General features: G+C 41.2%; 1 protein-coding gene across 1 annotated transcript in view; it reads right to left on the bottom strand.

Moving 5' to 3' along the window:
* The window catches only part of si:ch211-186j3.6 (neural-cadherin), a 302,735-nt gene extending 290,420 nt beyond the window's left edge, over window positions 1–12,315 (bottom strand). Inside the window, exon 1 of the mRNA XM_034874840.1 lies at window positions 10,665–12,315. Within this exon, the coding sequence (XP_034730731.1) occupies window positions 10,665–11,733 (1,069 nt within the window). The 5' untranslated portion in view covers window positions 11,734–12,315. The remainder of the gene's footprint in view (window positions 1–10,664) is intronic.
* Window positions 12,316–16,404: the final 4,089 nt, after the last annotated feature.

The following is a 16,404-nucleotide window of genomic DNA, read 5'->3' as shown; positions in this document are numbered from 1 at the left end:
AGATAGATAGATCGATAGATAGATAGATAGATAGATAAGGGTAAACATATAGATAGATAGATAGATAGATAGATAAGGGTAGACATATAGATAGACAGATAGATAAGGGTAGACATATAGATAGATAGATAGATAGATAGATAGATAGATAGATAGATAGATAGATAGATAAGGGTAAACATATAGATAGATAGATAGATAGATAAGGGTAAACATATAGATAGATAGATAGATAGATAGATAGATAGATAGATAGATAGATAGATAAGGGTAGACATATAGATAGACAGATAGATAAGGGTAGACATATAGATAGATAGATAGATAGATAGATAGATAGATAGATAGATAGATAAGGGTAGACATATAGATAGATAGATAGATAGATAGGTAGATGGATAGATGGATAGATAGATAGACGGATAGATAGATAGACGGATAGACAGATAGATTGATGGGGGTAGGTAGATGGATAGATAGATAGGTAGATAGACAGACAGATCGATAGATAGATAGACAGACAGATCGATAGATAGATAGACAGATAGATAGATAGATAGACGGATAGACAGATAGATAGATGAATAGATGGATAGATGCCTCTGTCCAGCCCTTGGTGTCTTCCCCGTGCTGGGGGACGCCTGCTGCTGGTGGACCCTGCCTCCTCTTTGTGTCTCTGCAGTTATTCTCTTTAAACACAGACCAGCGGTGTTACGTGAGGAGTCTTCCTCACATCTGTCCAAGCCTTGATCAGTTACAGATTTGGACAGTTTGTCTCTTGGTTTAATGCTGTCCTACAGCTCATTCATTGGAGACAAATGGAGGACAACAGTTTATAATTACATCCTGATTGCTGGGACATAATTAAACAAGCTGTAATAAAAATTAAAGTTGTATGAAAGTGGAGTAGAGAGAGTAATAAATACTGTCTTTGTGCTGATCAAGTTATCCAGATTAAAACCACACAGTACCAACAGTAGCGTATGTACATTACATATCAAAGCAAAGATCCAACATTTTAAAGAAAAAAAAGCCTATTAATTTCCCTATTCAGAGTTTGATGAGAACATCAATACCACTTTCATATCTGTTCTAAATATGAAGCTACAGCCAGCAGCTGGTAAGCGTTACATTTTAATTTCTTTCCTTTTTTCATTTTCAAGATATTTCAAGTACAGCAAACCACAGAGAGTGGAATGTAAGGGGAAAAGTCTAACATCTGAGGCTTAATCCTGGAAATGTAGTCCAGACTGGGTAGTAGCCGAATTTTATTCAGGTGACTCGAATGTGGCTGTTCACACTCTTCAATGTTTGAGATTTAACTTCAATCAGCGTTAGGGGTGTTGAAATGAAGCTTGGCATCGATGCATTGCGATGCGGACCTGGACGATTCTGCATCCATGCAGTGACAGACCATAATCGATTATTGCCTACGGATGTTAATTGTGGATTTTCCGGTTGCTGCTATTTCTGTTTCTGCCTTTTGTCTGTTGTCTCCGCTACAGTCAGGAAGTGTCTTTTTTAAAAGCCAGCTAAAATAAAAAGGGGAGTTCATTATACATTTGACTGCTTGAGTTTGTTGATGAAAACCATGTGTTAATTAATACATAATAATTCTGAGGAGGTGACGCTTGGTGATGCATCGGGATATTGATTCGGATCCAAACTGGAAAATTGCAATCGAATCGTGAGACCAGTGAATAGTCACACCCCATTCAGCATGCAGACTGAGTAAAGCCCACGCGTGTATCCGCTATGTCAACTTCTTACCCTTCTGAAAAAGGGTAACTACCCTTTGAAAAAGAGTAACTAATCATTCATTACTCTTTTAAAAACATTAACTAATCAATGACTACCCTTTTTTGTGTACCTTATTGTAAAGTGTTACCATTTACTGTTACCAAAAGTGTTTTCTAAGCAGATCATACAGTAGCTGTCTTGGACCAGATACCTTGGCCATAACAATTCCACAGCACATTTAAGAGTTTCTGAAGTTGAGAATTGGGATTTATAGAAATAAACTGGAGTTGGCAAACCATTGGTGAAAAGTCTTGCAGTCACCAAGCATTAGCGCATAAAAGCAAACTTTCTGTTAAAGCAAATGAAAAGAACACTCAAAAATGCCTCCGGAAGCTACATCATTGCAGTGATAGTGGGAGCAGACTTAACACGTGATGTTTCTTTTGAACCATTTACATGAAAGCTGCTAAAGCGATGAAAAAAAGGGGCACTGACGAGTGTAAAGGTGAAAAGCTAGCTAGCAGTTTGGGAGTCGGTGAAAGTCTGCCGTGAGATGCAAAAACCACAGTCTCTCTGGAGAATGAGCTGAGGATTGTGCCTGCGTGTGTGTCTGCGTGTATTTGTTCTGTTTTTGTAAGACAGAAAAAGAAAAATGCAATGAAATGAGCCAAAAAAACATTCAAGTGTCTTAACATTGGGTTTGTGTGGGTTAATGCGGTTAACCATCCATGTGTACTCATTGTGTATGCGGAGAAGACCAAATAAGTGCTATCTATGCTCTTTGAAGGAACAAATGGATTCAGACTCTGTTTCATCTCGATAAACAAAAGACAAATAACATATGCAGCTAACAGGCTCCCCTCACTGCCATCTGTCTGGATATGGAATGGTGATTTGGCAACGCAGAACTCACAAAAAGCACAATGTGATATATTGTACGTCGATGTATAGTATGCCCTGTATGTGCGTGTGTATCAGTGTGTTTGAAATGGGAAATAATGCAGCCTTAAAACAGTTCATTTCGAAAAATTCGGCATGCACTTGGTTCACTTGGATGAGGCAAAAACATGTGAGATCAACTGACAGTTGTTGGGATTAAAGCCATCTGTGATTCTTCATTAACCAAAATCCCACACACATGCCCACGGATGCACGCATGCACACACGCACACACACACACACACACACACACCCACACACCCACGTACACACAGATCGGCGTAGACTCTTGTCAACAAAGTGCTGGCCCGACATCCTGATATTTTTTTATCATCTTAGTAATAATTCTGTCAAACCAATGACTGATCTAACTTCTACAAAAACAAATAATGTCACAGCTCAAGTAACTTAATCCTGGTGATTATTCCACCATAAACCACTATTTACACAAATGTTCTAAAGTTCACAAACTATTTATAAAGAAGAAGTTTCTCCTACTGGGTTTTGTAAAAGTTACTAAACTGAATATTTAAGAAAACAAGAAACATAATTACCATGGTAGCTTTGAAGTAGTGTGACAGCAGATTTAAAGACACATAAACATATACAAATTAAAGCGTAAACCATTTTGAAGATTGCCAAGCAACTTTCCTATGCTTTACAGATCCCAAGCTCATTCGTTCTGCACCAGGAAGTCAGAAAGCTCTGCTAAAATGGCGCAAAGGATTCTCTTTCACATATACAGGTGGAAACACATCTCTAGACTTGGCATTACAGTAAGAGGAAATCATTTAAGATGACAGAAGAAAAATTGAACCTTTCACTAAACTGATGTTGGCAAAGCAGGGGCTGATGTTGCAGTCTGGAACTGGATTTCAAAATACACGTCACATAACTTGCAAAGGGAAAGAAGTGTTAGACATCTGTGAGTGATGCTAAGATGTGTCACATGGCTGTGTATTAATACTGCAGCACTTTGGTACAAACAGATTATTTTTTTTTTATTCAATGAGAGGCAGCCTCTCTTTCGCAGGAATGCCTTGATCCCATTCACAGTTACACATTCGGACGCGGCCCGGTGCAACCACAGCCATGAAGACTATGTGTCACACATGTTATAATGCTCGTCTAGCTGCTAGCATGGCATTCTCTCATACTCTGTTTCTAACTGGCTAGTAGTCCTTACCTAAGTACTGTCAGGGCCCTCATACTCTGCTTCTGACTGGCTAGTAGTCCTTACCTAGATACTGTCAGGGAACATCCTCTTACTCTGCTTCTGACTGGCTAGTAGTCCTTACCCAAGTACTGTCTGGGCACGCCCTCATACTCTGCTTCTGACTGGCTAGTAGTCCTTACCTAGGTACTGTCTGGGCACGCCCTCATACTCTGCTTCTGACTGGCTAGTAGTCCTTACCTAGTTACTGTCAGGAAACACCCTCATACTCTGCTTCTGACTGGCTAGTAGTCCTCACCTAGGTACTGTTGGTACCATAGGTAAGGTACCATACCATATAAGTACCTAGGTAACTATATGGTACAGAAGTGTGATGCCTCACTCTGGAGCTAAAACAGAGAGCTCAACACACAGGGTGAAAAGAAAAGCTGCAGCCTATATATGGTGTTTTTTGAAAATGAAGCCATGTTAACCTGTTCTGCTCCAACCTCTAAATACAATTATGAATTTAAAAAATTAGCATAATATGAGCACTTTAACAGTTTTTGATACTTTGTCACATTCTAGTCTGCACCGAAAAGGTTGAGGTTTGACTCCCATCTCTAGTCAAACATGTACCAGGCTTTTCAGGGTTTATAACAAAAAAGCATGTATGACTCATGTGGCGAGAGTCAAATGGAGTACCTGTTGCGTTGTTCCTTTCATCTGAGTATGTCAAGTAACAAATGGATAATTGGTTTGGATACAATCTATTTTTTAACGTTATGTGGGTCTACTTTCATAAAGGCTGCCAGAGAAGAATAAAGAAAATAAAAAATCATTATAATAATTAGCTAAAAGGATTACAGTACTCTCTTGTCTATTTGATACAGTGTTAGCCGGCTAGAAATGATTAAAGTGAGGGGGGTTCTACCTTGACTAAAAATATAAGTTTAAAAAGAAAGCGCAAATGTGACTGTGGCTTTTTTTTAAAAGGAAAGCTCTGACAAAGAACTAGTGCTTGACGGAGCAAATTAATGTTTTTACTAATTAGCTAAATGGATAAATCCATTGATCATTGTGTCAACAGGGAGCCACTGCAGTCAAAGAACAGTGTCAGACCGGCTGGTTTTAGAGGGGATGAAGAATCTTTGGGGGAAATTAATAGAGTACTCACTGTCAGGGTACAATGGCCGACTCACACTCAAAACTCAGGACACAGAGTAAAACAATAAGTATGTTTATCTTTCTGCAAACCATGTAGCAACGGTACAAAATCGTCAGCCAGTAGACGTGGTCTAAGGTTAAAAAGAAAAAGAGTCTGGTGACACTGGAAACAAATACACACAGGGAAAACCGCTAGAAAGCCTGACACACGAGGTACTACAACAATCTGGCAACAGGTGAGTGAACAAGGGGAGTATATATTCACTGGGACTGGGGAAGACAACTGGTGATACACATTATAGCGGGGACAGGTAATCACTACGGTAGGAAAACAAACAAAGACGGGGAGACAAGTGGACACGCAGACATAATGTGACTATCAAAATAGATCAAGAAATCCATGAAAAGAAACAAAATACAAAATAAGAGCGGGAGCTGGAGGTTACATTCACTTGGTGCTTTTTTATTATTACTCAATGGATTCGGATATCAGAGGCAAGACGTGCACACATAGACAGATTTATGTTAGTGGAAATAAAACCAGCAGGGAATAGTACTTGTTTTGAATGCTGTGCATCAAAAATACCCCCTGGTGAGAAGAATAGAAAGTAAAAAAACCTGGGTGACATTTATTTGTCCACACAGGCAAACGTGTTTTTGTCACTTCCTGCGTGTAAGTATTTATTCCTCTGAGATTTACCCGCATCTGAGCCAAAACTACTTTGTGCCTAAATCCATTCCTAACTCGTACCCTCAAAACACAACTCCTAACTCTAAAATGTAATAGTACATTGATCATATATACTGATATCACTTTCAGACAAACACAAACACACACACAACCGTCCCTTGAAGAATCATGTAAGAGGCTGGCCCACGCTGTCTAAAACTGTGCCTCCACTCCAACTAAATCCCTGGAGTGAGAGTGAAAATAAGAGCGAGAAAGTAAGAGAGCAAGAGGGAGAGACAGAGAGACTGAGAGGGAATGAGATGGGATTACAAGCATAATGCGAGCAGATGGAGGGAGGTCGAGGATCCAGCAGGACTTTACACTCCAAACGGATTAAAAGACTTCAACAGAGCCACCAACAACCGAACGGATGCAGCGTTCCTCGCGCTCAATACACCGAGATGAGCCGGGCTCGCCCCTTGCCGTCTGCTGCTAAGCTTGGAAATGAAATCTTGCCGCCTTTCAGCGTGGCACAGTAAATAGTAAGGTCATGGATATGTATTTTAATCCAGTGCCACAATCTTCCCCTCTTGTCAAACACGTGAACACATAAAACGTGTGTTGTTGTAAACCTATCCATTTAGGAGACATTAACGCTGATCCTGCTCTTTACACGTCTCATTCTTTTAGACATGAGACATGACAGTTCAGATGTAGATGCATCCATGACTTATTAAAGACTAAATATCATCAAAACCAGCACTGGTCGCAAAGGGATTTGGCCACATCAGCAACAATGTGTCTGTAATCTTCAAACACATTAAGCCAATTTACACTTCATATCTGACTCATCCTTATTGAAATTATTGGATTTAAATAGATTAAAATGCACTTTCTCTGCACTGAACTTTAATGCATAAAAATGCACTTGACACTCCTGTCACTGCCTCTCATGTCATCTCTATATTTCAACCTGATCTCACTGAATTCTGTGAAATGAACATGATGGAATTGCCAAAAATTTCATGATGGGCCTACAGGAGAATTTCGTGAAATAAACATGGCCCCTTAAAGGAGATTTCGGGACAATTTTTGAGTTTATCTTGATTGATATAAATACGCAATTACTGTTGAGTACTATTGAAAAAAAACTGACCTAAATCAGTGCAGGCAACACGGAGTAGCTGCAGCTATGTGTACAAGCTTCCACTGAGCTAAACCGGCAGTTAACGGGCAGCTGACAGCTAGCAGCTAATAGCTAGCTCTAGCAGATAACCAGGTAAGCAAGCTACTCACCAGCAAGACCTAGACAGGGTAGGTGAATTAAAAATAATGTCTGAGTTGAAAACGCATCTTTGTTTTACCTAAGGGCCCTGTTCATGTTGTACAGACATAATAATTGGATTGTGTGTCTGTTAAGAGGCACAAAGGCACGCTAAAACTTGCCCCATTAACTGCCGTTTTAGCTCAGTGGAAGCTTGTACACATAGCTGCAGCTGCTCCGTGTTGCCTGCACCCATTCAGGTTGGGGGGTTTTCAATTGAAAGTTCTCGCATATTTATAGATATCAAGATTAACATAAAAATGGGCCGGAATTCTTCTTTAAGTTAAGGATAGGGTTGTGGGTGGGAAAAGAAGAATGGGACGGCCGTGTACAGTGGACGGGTTGGGTTTAGGAAAAGAACGGGACGGTTGGGTTTAGGCAGAGAACAGCGGCTTAGTTTAGGAAAAAGTTGGAACGGTTTGGTTTAGGAAAAGAACAACGGGTTAATTTAGAAAAAGAACAACGGGTTAGTTTAGAAAAAGAACAGGATGGTTGATTTTTGGAAAAGAATGGGATTGTTGGGTTTAGGAAAGGAACAACGGGTTACTTTAGGAAAAATTGGGACGGTTTGGTTAAGGAAAAGAACAACGGGTTAATTTAGAAATAATTGGGACGGTTTGGTTTAGGAAAAGAACAACAGGTTAGTTTAGAAAAAGAACGGGATGGTTGATTTTTTGAAAAGAATACGATTGTTGGGTTTAGGAAAATAATGGGACGGTTTGGTTAAGGAAAAGAACAACGGTTTAGTTTAGGAAAACAACAACGGGGTAGTTTAGGTAAAGAACGGGATGGTTGAATTTAGGAAAAGAATGGGACGGTTGGGTTTAGGAAAAGAACAATGGGTTAGTTTAAGAAAATAACGGGATGGTTGGGTTTAGGAAGAGAACAACGGGCTAGTTTAGGAAAAGAACAACGGATTAGTTTAGGTAAAGAACGGGATGGTTGGATTTAGGAAAAGAATGGGCTTGTTGGGTATAGGAAAAGAACAACGGGTTAGTTTAGGAAAAGAACGGGAGGGTTGGGTTTAGGAAAAGAACAACGGTTTAGTTTAGGAAAAGAAAAACGGGTTAGTTTAGGTAAAAAACGGGATGGTTGGATTTAGGAAAAGAATGGGATTGTTGGGTATAGGAAAAGAACAACGGTTTAGTTTAGGAAAAGAGCAGGAAGGTTAGGTTTAGGAATCATGACACACAGGACACAATCCCCGGTCTCCTGGGTTAAAGTCCCGTGTTGTTTGACCTAGCCATTTTCCCCGACCAACCTCCTAACGTCAAGTTTCGGGCGACCGTTGTCGCTCTTAATACTACGTCACCTTCTCATTGACTTTACTTTGGAGTTGTTTCCCATGGTGACCACACGGAATTTTCACACATTCCGTGCCACCACCACGAACGGCGCTGGTAACAGTTCATGATCATTTCAAGGAATTCTTTGAGACCAGGCTGCTACAGTCTATTTACATCTTGTTAAATTTCACAATAGCCATGTTTTGTTTTGTTCCCCCTCCACCAATATATGGTATTTTTTAAGACGTCTCCTGTGTTTCATGACTGTTAATTTGTAAGAAAAATATAATAAAAAATGCTGTCAGAAAAGATGAGACTAGTTTAACTTTTGATAGCGTTCAGGGAAAAACATGATCCACTAACTCATTTTTGTTTTGCTTGAAAAAAGATGTTCTACTTGAAATAAAAAATGTAAAAAAGGTTTTGGAGACATCTGAGGGCCTCCTTAAAATCAAACAGCAGCTGAACATTAGCCTTCTGATGCTCGATAAAGGAACTCTCAGAGGATGCCGTGATTCTGCAACAGTAAAGTGTTACATTCAACACTGAAAATGTATCGTTTTCCATCAATTTCATCATGTGTTGAAGGAAATGATTGGGACAAATAGCCAACATTGTTACTGGCAGTGCGAATTAGCATTGTGTGCCGAGAGCAAGCTCAGCTTCTTCGCTGCATCAGGACAGTTCACATTACCGAGACCAATAGGTCATATTGATTAGGTCACTCCCCCGGGAAAATGAGGTTACCCGGTCTTAATGGAACAAGCTGCAGAACTGCTTTTCCAGTCCAGTTAAGAACAGCTTATATATATATATATATATATATATATATATATATATAGAACCAAGTGCAAACTCATTCATATTGTTTTTGCACTCTATTGTCTAGTCTGAAGAGCTCAGTTTCACAGTAAATTATCCCAGTGTTTCAGCCCCTAACACATGCATTGCTTAATGTGGATCTGGCTGCATGTTAACTCACTGTCTCTCTGCTTGGTGCTTTTTATCCGCGGGTGATAATTAACCTGTTGGTATGGTGGCCCTTGCGCGCCACGCTTCTACCCTGACATCCCAACATCTGTTGCTGCCGACACATTCACTCTGTCCTAATTATCCAAGCACACGAATCCTCATCAACACTGATAAGCGTCACTCAGTTTAACCTCTGTTGTGAACATCCGGCGCTCTGATACCGCTTAGCCTAATCTTTCCTGTTTTGCAGGATTGTAACTGGTTAATGGGTGGACGTGAGTCTGCCTGGTACTTCAGTGGTTAGCACTCACTCACCACAGCAATAGGATTCCTGGTTAGAGCCCCTTCAGAGCTGGCCTTGACCTGTACTGTATGTGTGGAGTTGTCACTCTGTCTCCAGTCCAGCCATGAGGAATATGGACTCAGAGGACAATTTTTCCTTCTTCTAACTGGGCCCCTCAATCACACCAGCTAATTCAATTAAATTTAGTCCACGTGTATTTAATAAGGGGAAAGTGCAAATTAAAAAAATGCATGATTATACATGGGTTAAAAATGTCAGATTAAGCAGAAATTGTACTTTTCCTGTGTAATCCCTTAGCGACAGTGTTAAAAAGGCTTTTTTTTAAATTTACAAATATACAAAGAGAGAAAGACAACACAAACCGGGCATAGCTTCACATAGAGCACTACTTAGCACAAAACAGGGCACAGCACAGAATCAAGATGATTAACAAAAGAAACAGGTTACAAGGTAAAACAACGATGTGCAAATAGCAAAAAGATAGGAAAGGACAACTGTTAAGAGCAATACAAGTAGTAGTGAAATAAGAGGGGAAAAAAAGATAAAATACACATATGTTGAGATTGCAAACTATCGGAATGCAACCATCAGTGCCCTTGAACTTTGCATGGGCCCTACCTGGGTTTGGGGCTAGGGAACAGCTGTCATCTAAACCCACAGCGGGCCTGCTCACACCCCCGAAACCTTTCACCAAGACCCTGACCTCAGAGGCCTACCGACCCTGCTTCAAAATTGTTTCAAACACACGTTTCCACAGTGATTAATCAAGTTTCTGAAACAGATCTATGGGGTTACTACCAAAAATATACATATGTTTCCAGTGGATTCCATTCTAGGGTTCAGGCAGCAATGGAACCCTGGGAAAAAGTTCGAGGGAAGACAATCCGGGTTGTATCACATCACAATATCATCAAGTTTAGGCTCTTCTTGCGTATTTACGCACACATCACAATGTGACACATTCAACTAAATGACACATATGATTTGTGTATATTGCTCAACAAATGTGCGCACAAACCGTCATGTTCAAGGTTGTTTCTCACTTTCTCACACTCACACACACACACACACACACACACACACTGGGTCGCTCTTTCACTCACACTCACCTCTTTTATCCTGAACTTTGACGCTGATCTCCACCAGAGGCTCGGTTTCTCGGTCCAGTCTCCGTGATATAACTATATCCCCGCTGTCCCGGCTCACGCTGACAGGCGAGCTCTCCACGTCGGGCTCCACCAACTCAAATGTTGCCGACAGAAACCTCACCGGGTTCAGGTTCATCACCACTGAACCGATCCCTGCATCCTCGGACACGTTGATGAAAACGGGGCTGTCTGATTCCATCACTGACCTGGACCTTCGCGCTGGGACTTTTAATTGTGATTTAGCTTTCCATTCCACCGGTTTGGTGTTGATCAAAGGGGCCACGGGCCATTGCCGTGGATTGATCTCAACTGCTATGCTCTGGCTCGTGCGAGGTGGCCACCCGCGGTCCCGGGCGAACACTTGAAACTTAATTGGATCCTCCAGACCGAGGATAGAGTCCACCAGGAGGATGTCTCCGGTTTTGGGCACCACGTAAAAACTCCCATTTTTGGGCAAGGCGAAGTAGATGAGCTGCGCATTCTTGCCGCTGTCATTGTCCCGCGCGGTCACTTTGTAGATCGCCGTGCGCAGCGCGGTGGCATCATCCAGGCTCAGTTTCACATCTGCACCTGGGAAGGTGGGCTGGTGGTCGTTGGTGTCCAGGACGTCCACCTTGATGGACGCCACTTCAGCGACAACCGGAGACTCCTCTCCCACTTCACGGGGGAGCCCCGCGCATTGCCCGCAACACAAACCCAGACTTAGTGCGTATTCATCCCGCTCCTCCCGGTCCAGAACCCCAGAAGTCTTCAATAAAATTTGGCCCCGTTTGTGGTGCGCGAAGACACGGAAATTCTCGCTACCGTGTCCCAGGAGTTTAAAGTGCGCTGCAGATTCCCCGGTACCGCACTGCCTCTGCGAGTTAAGCCGCTTTAACGGGACGCTCAGTCCGTTGACCCGGGACCCGGGAGACGAGTTTTCAAATACATGCCCGTGAAAAAACGGCACCTGCTCCAGGGTCCTGTTCCCGTGTGCGCACGTAACAAAAAAAGGTAATAACGCGACCCAAATCATGACTGGATATGTCATTGGCTCCACTGCACTGAAACGCTCATGCCACTCCGAAATAGATGGGTGCACCTGTTCCTTGGGGGTATTACTCCTCTTCCCCTTTATGATCCAAAACTTCCATTACACGGGGACGCAGATATCTGTTGGCGCCATACTTCATCTCGATGCAGGAGAACTTTATCTCTGTGTTTGTGCGTCCTCCTCCTCTCCTGCTCTCCCCCTGTCTGCTGTCTCACCAGCAGCGCTGCCTGTCTGTGCGCGTCCTAGGAAGGAAAAAAAATGCTTCTTACAGCTCGAGTGCGCGCTTACCTCCGTTGCCTTCCTCGCTCTCTTTTTTTGTGCGTTGTTTCCGACCGATCTCACGCCGGGTTCACGCTTAATCCCGACTGCGTTTGAGCTGCAGCGAACTGCGCGCAGCCATACGCCGACTTGCCGTTGACATGGATCAGACCTCTTATTATAAGGACATCAGTCTTCTTTGCCACTCACATGTGGCGAGACGTGGTTTATCACGGGGATCTGACACAGAACCGACAGATTTACGCATGCATTGCCAAATCCTCCTGCCCAATGCATCTGTAACAGAGTGATGCAGCCGTAACAGTTTCTCTTCGGAAATGAACTTCTCAGCATATGGAGCTGCTAGTCAAATCAACTCGTGCGCGCGCACAAACACCCACACGGACACAGCCAAAAGCGCGTAATTGTGTGTTTGTGTGTGTGTGTGTGTGTGTGTGTGTGTGTGTGTGTGTGTGTGTGTGTGTGTATGTGTGTGTCAGGGCGATCCTCAGGGAAACATCCCGACCTCCCATCTCCCAGTGATCAATGTCCAGCCCTGCACGTCCAGATCCATCACGCCTCTTTCCAATAACACGCGAGTCCATTGGATTAAAATGATGTGGAAATCGATCATTTTAAAACGCCTCCAGAGGGGCAAAGGGAAAATAAAGACTTCAGCTCCAGGCAAAGGACTCCAGAGATGCCTTCATGTCACAGAAAAATGCCCTATTTGAAAGTGTTCATCACCCACTGTTTTCTGTTATGGAGGTTTTGGTCTCCAGGGGTCTGTGAAAGTTGCAGGCAGGTCCACAACAAAATAAAGAACAGTCTCAAATTTAATATAACGGATATTCAGTTTCATACATCAGATTTCACTTTCCAATATTTCCTCCCCACACGTATAAGAAATACAACTTTTTCCATGTGAATCTGCTAATAAAGAGACTGCTCTGAGACTGTGGATCCAAAGCGAGCTGCATGGGCCTGATCTCATCCAAAGCACCAGTCTAGCCGCCATCTTCTGAGTGCTTTTTGTACTTGTGTGCGGTTTGAACTCCTACTCACTAAAACACTGCAACCTGTGCAGTTTTTTAAAAGTTTTAAATCAGCAGTCCTTGGATAACACAAGTTTCAGGCTTTGCACCAAAACTGCGTTCATTTAGTCAAAGCTATGCTTTCTGTGGGACTGAATTTCCATCGGTGTTTAGCATACCATTTAAAATCAGGACGGTGAGTTCAGTCTGCAGTGTGTCGGATGTGAGTACAATCCATTTTGATGTCAAGGGATAATTGCAATTAGGAAACCATCTAGGTTGTCCAATAATGCAACTCAGAGAATGATGTGTGTGTGTGTGTAGATTATGCCATTACCTTGACTTAAATCGCATCATTATGCCATAAATTAACACCTTAGGCATCCGTCTAATGAAGTCATACAAAACCAATTCCTTTGGTAACACTTTATAATAACCATCAGTAATAAATGCTAATCATTCATTATAAGTTTAGTTTCATATACAATAATACGTTTATAACTTCAGCTAGATAGTTAATGCTTTATCAGCGCCTAATCATTGTTTTCTAAACTGTCTATAAATATTTTTGGAATGGATATTATAAAGTTGCAACTGATCCTTATTAAAAAATGTTTTTTAAAGCATCAAGTAAAGTTAATTTGGCCCTGTTAGATCTTTTTTGGGTGATTTATAAATGAGATGATTGATTTTATTATTTGAGCACTCATAAGTGATATCTAAATAATGTTTATGATTGCTTTACAAAGTCTTTATTAACCATTAACGAGGTAGTATTACAGATGCAACTTTATGATAGGATAACTTTACCATATGATGTTTGCTGACGGTTCAGAAATGATTTCTAAATCATTACCAAAAGTCAATATAAGGTATAAAATGTTTTGATGGGAACAACCAGGAACTTTTAACCCTCATGTTGTCCTGGGTCAAATTTGACCCCATTTTTTTTTGGCACATAAAATGAGCCATCGAAATAAGCGCGGAGAATGTCAACAGTAAAAGTATCACAAAAGCTGGCAAAAACATCGAAAAAAGCACCGACAACATTAAAAAAGTGACAGAAATGTCAGAAAAAGCGATAATAACGTTGATTTTATTTATATGGTGCCAAATCACAGCAAAAGTTATCTTATTGCGCTTTTCATTGAACGTCACGTCAAAAAAATCAATCAAAAAAATCAGAACTAATAATTAGTAAACATTTTCAATTATCATTTTGTGATGTTGGGTGACGTCAGTTCTTGTTCGACGTCAGCTCGGCCCTCCCCCCTCCTCGTCCTGGACCCTCCCCCACTCTTCCGTAAACTGACTCCCCCACCCCCACCCCCACCCCTGACCCCAAATACTTCTTGTCGGTTATATGCTGTGTTCAGGGTACAGACAGTCAAGATGTTTGCTGTATATGACAAAAAAATGTAGCCTTAAAAACATTAGAGCACCTTTAATTAAGTATCCATTTACCATTTATTAGTCCTGGTTATTATAAAGTGTCACCATTACTTTAAATAAGTGAATGTTGTATAATGCAGCTCAAGGCCTTGGCTTACCTTGATATTTTTTTTCTCTCCACTTGAAGTACATAAAATCCACAAGCGAGCTGCAGTAATTTAACTTCTTTAACCCTTGTGTTGTCTTCCCGTCAAAATTGAAAATCAACACTTTTGTTGATGCTTTTTTATCAATGTTTTTAACTTTTTCGTACATGTTTGTCCCTTTTTGCAACACCCACTCCCTTTTTTTCTATGTGTGTCACTTTTTTGAAGTTTTCAACACTAGTTTTTAACTCGATTTTACAGTTATTTTTTGGAATTTATGGTCGATAAATAAGGAAATTATACCTAATGTTCGAGTTAGAAAAGTAGAAATCAGGAATTATTCAGACTAAAAATAAAGGAATGGATGTTTATGGATAATCACAGACTGGAATATGTCAACTTTTACTTAATACTGTTTTAAAAACACTTCAATTAGTTTTTTCAAATGCTGTAAAATTGAATAAGACGCCCCAAAATGAATGAAAATGTGATGGTTTGGGTGGTCTAGTCTTATGTAGTCCTAATGTGATTCACCTGACGTCTCACCTGTTCCTCGTTACTTCGTTACCTCTTGCATTTAACCTCTGTGTTCCCTTTGTCTGTTGTCAGATCCTTTTGTCCTTTCAGTTTTTCCCAGTCTGTGTGTTCCAGTCCATTTTCCTGAGCTTCCCAGTGAGTGTCTTTGTGTAGTTTTCCCTCTTGCTGTTTTTTTGCCCTTCCTTTTCCCCCCGGACCTAGCCCATGTTTTGCCTTTTTGGATTTTGCCCTTTTGCTTCCTATGTTTGTTGGACTGTGCAAATCCTTTTTGAAGCTCCCACCTCCCGCCTACTGCTCTGCTTTTGGGTCCTTCCTTCCACGTAACAGAAAGTAGAGATTTGTACTTGCCAAAGAGCGTTGTGGGGCATCACTCATGTTATTTTGGGGGAAATACAAAGAACATTGATATAGGACAACATGAGGACATCGTGAGGGTTAAGGCAGCTTAACTTGCTAAGAGAAATGTTCCAGAAACTAGTGACCACGCTGATCACCTTGACAACACATCACCAAAAATCACCTTTTATTAGTCAACATGCAGAACATTTTTACTCTGTCTAAAACAAACTTGAATACCATGAATAATAACTAAATCACATTTAATTACACAATGTACACTTGAGAAAACAAAAATCAATTGATTATGTTTTGGCAACGGTCTTGGTTTGGGTTAAAATGAGGAACATTTGTTACATTACTTAAGTTACGTACATAACTACGTCACGCACGTAAGTTTATTTACTAGTTAACTTGCATATGTAAACATTTCACACGAGACACAAACAGCAGTGGTTATTTTTTTTTAAACCTTTATTTATCCAAGTCAATCGAGGACACATTCACACAGTTACACATTCATACCTGGAGACTGCCCAGTACAACTGCAGTCTGATTTGCTGGCCACTGAGCAGTTAAGGGGCATTGCTCAAGGGCACCACTGAGGGAATGTGTGTGTGTGTGTGTGTCAAACCTAAATGGTTCTTATCCTGTCCGTCTTCAAATTGAAAAGACGACCTCCCGGTCTCAAGCTTGCTTCTTAACCTGTAGCCCACCACGGCCCCCTATGCAGACTCAAAGGGGGGCACTCTTGGTTTTGAGATAACAGCGAGACATAGTTTTGGTCAGCTGTTAAGCTTGACAGTGGAATAATATTCCCCACGGTGGCATTGACAATGGCCCAGCGAGCACCCGATTTCCTCTCATCTCTTAGTGTCCATGCGTGTATCTTTGTTGGATTTAAAATAAAACTCATTATCTATAAATCATCCTCAACTCTTTGCTTATTCATATGCAGTCTGGAA

Source organism: Etheostoma cragini, chromosome 1 (genome assembly GCF_013103735.1).
Source record: "Etheostoma cragini isolate CJK2018 chromosome 1, CSU_Ecrag_1.0, whole genome shotgun sequence".
Taxonomy (NCBI): domain Eukaryota; kingdom Metazoa; phylum Chordata; class Actinopteri; order Perciformes; family Percidae; genus Etheostoma; species Etheostoma cragini.
Note: the sequence above shows the minus strand (reverse complement) of the source record. Positions and strands in the feature narration are given on the sequence as shown.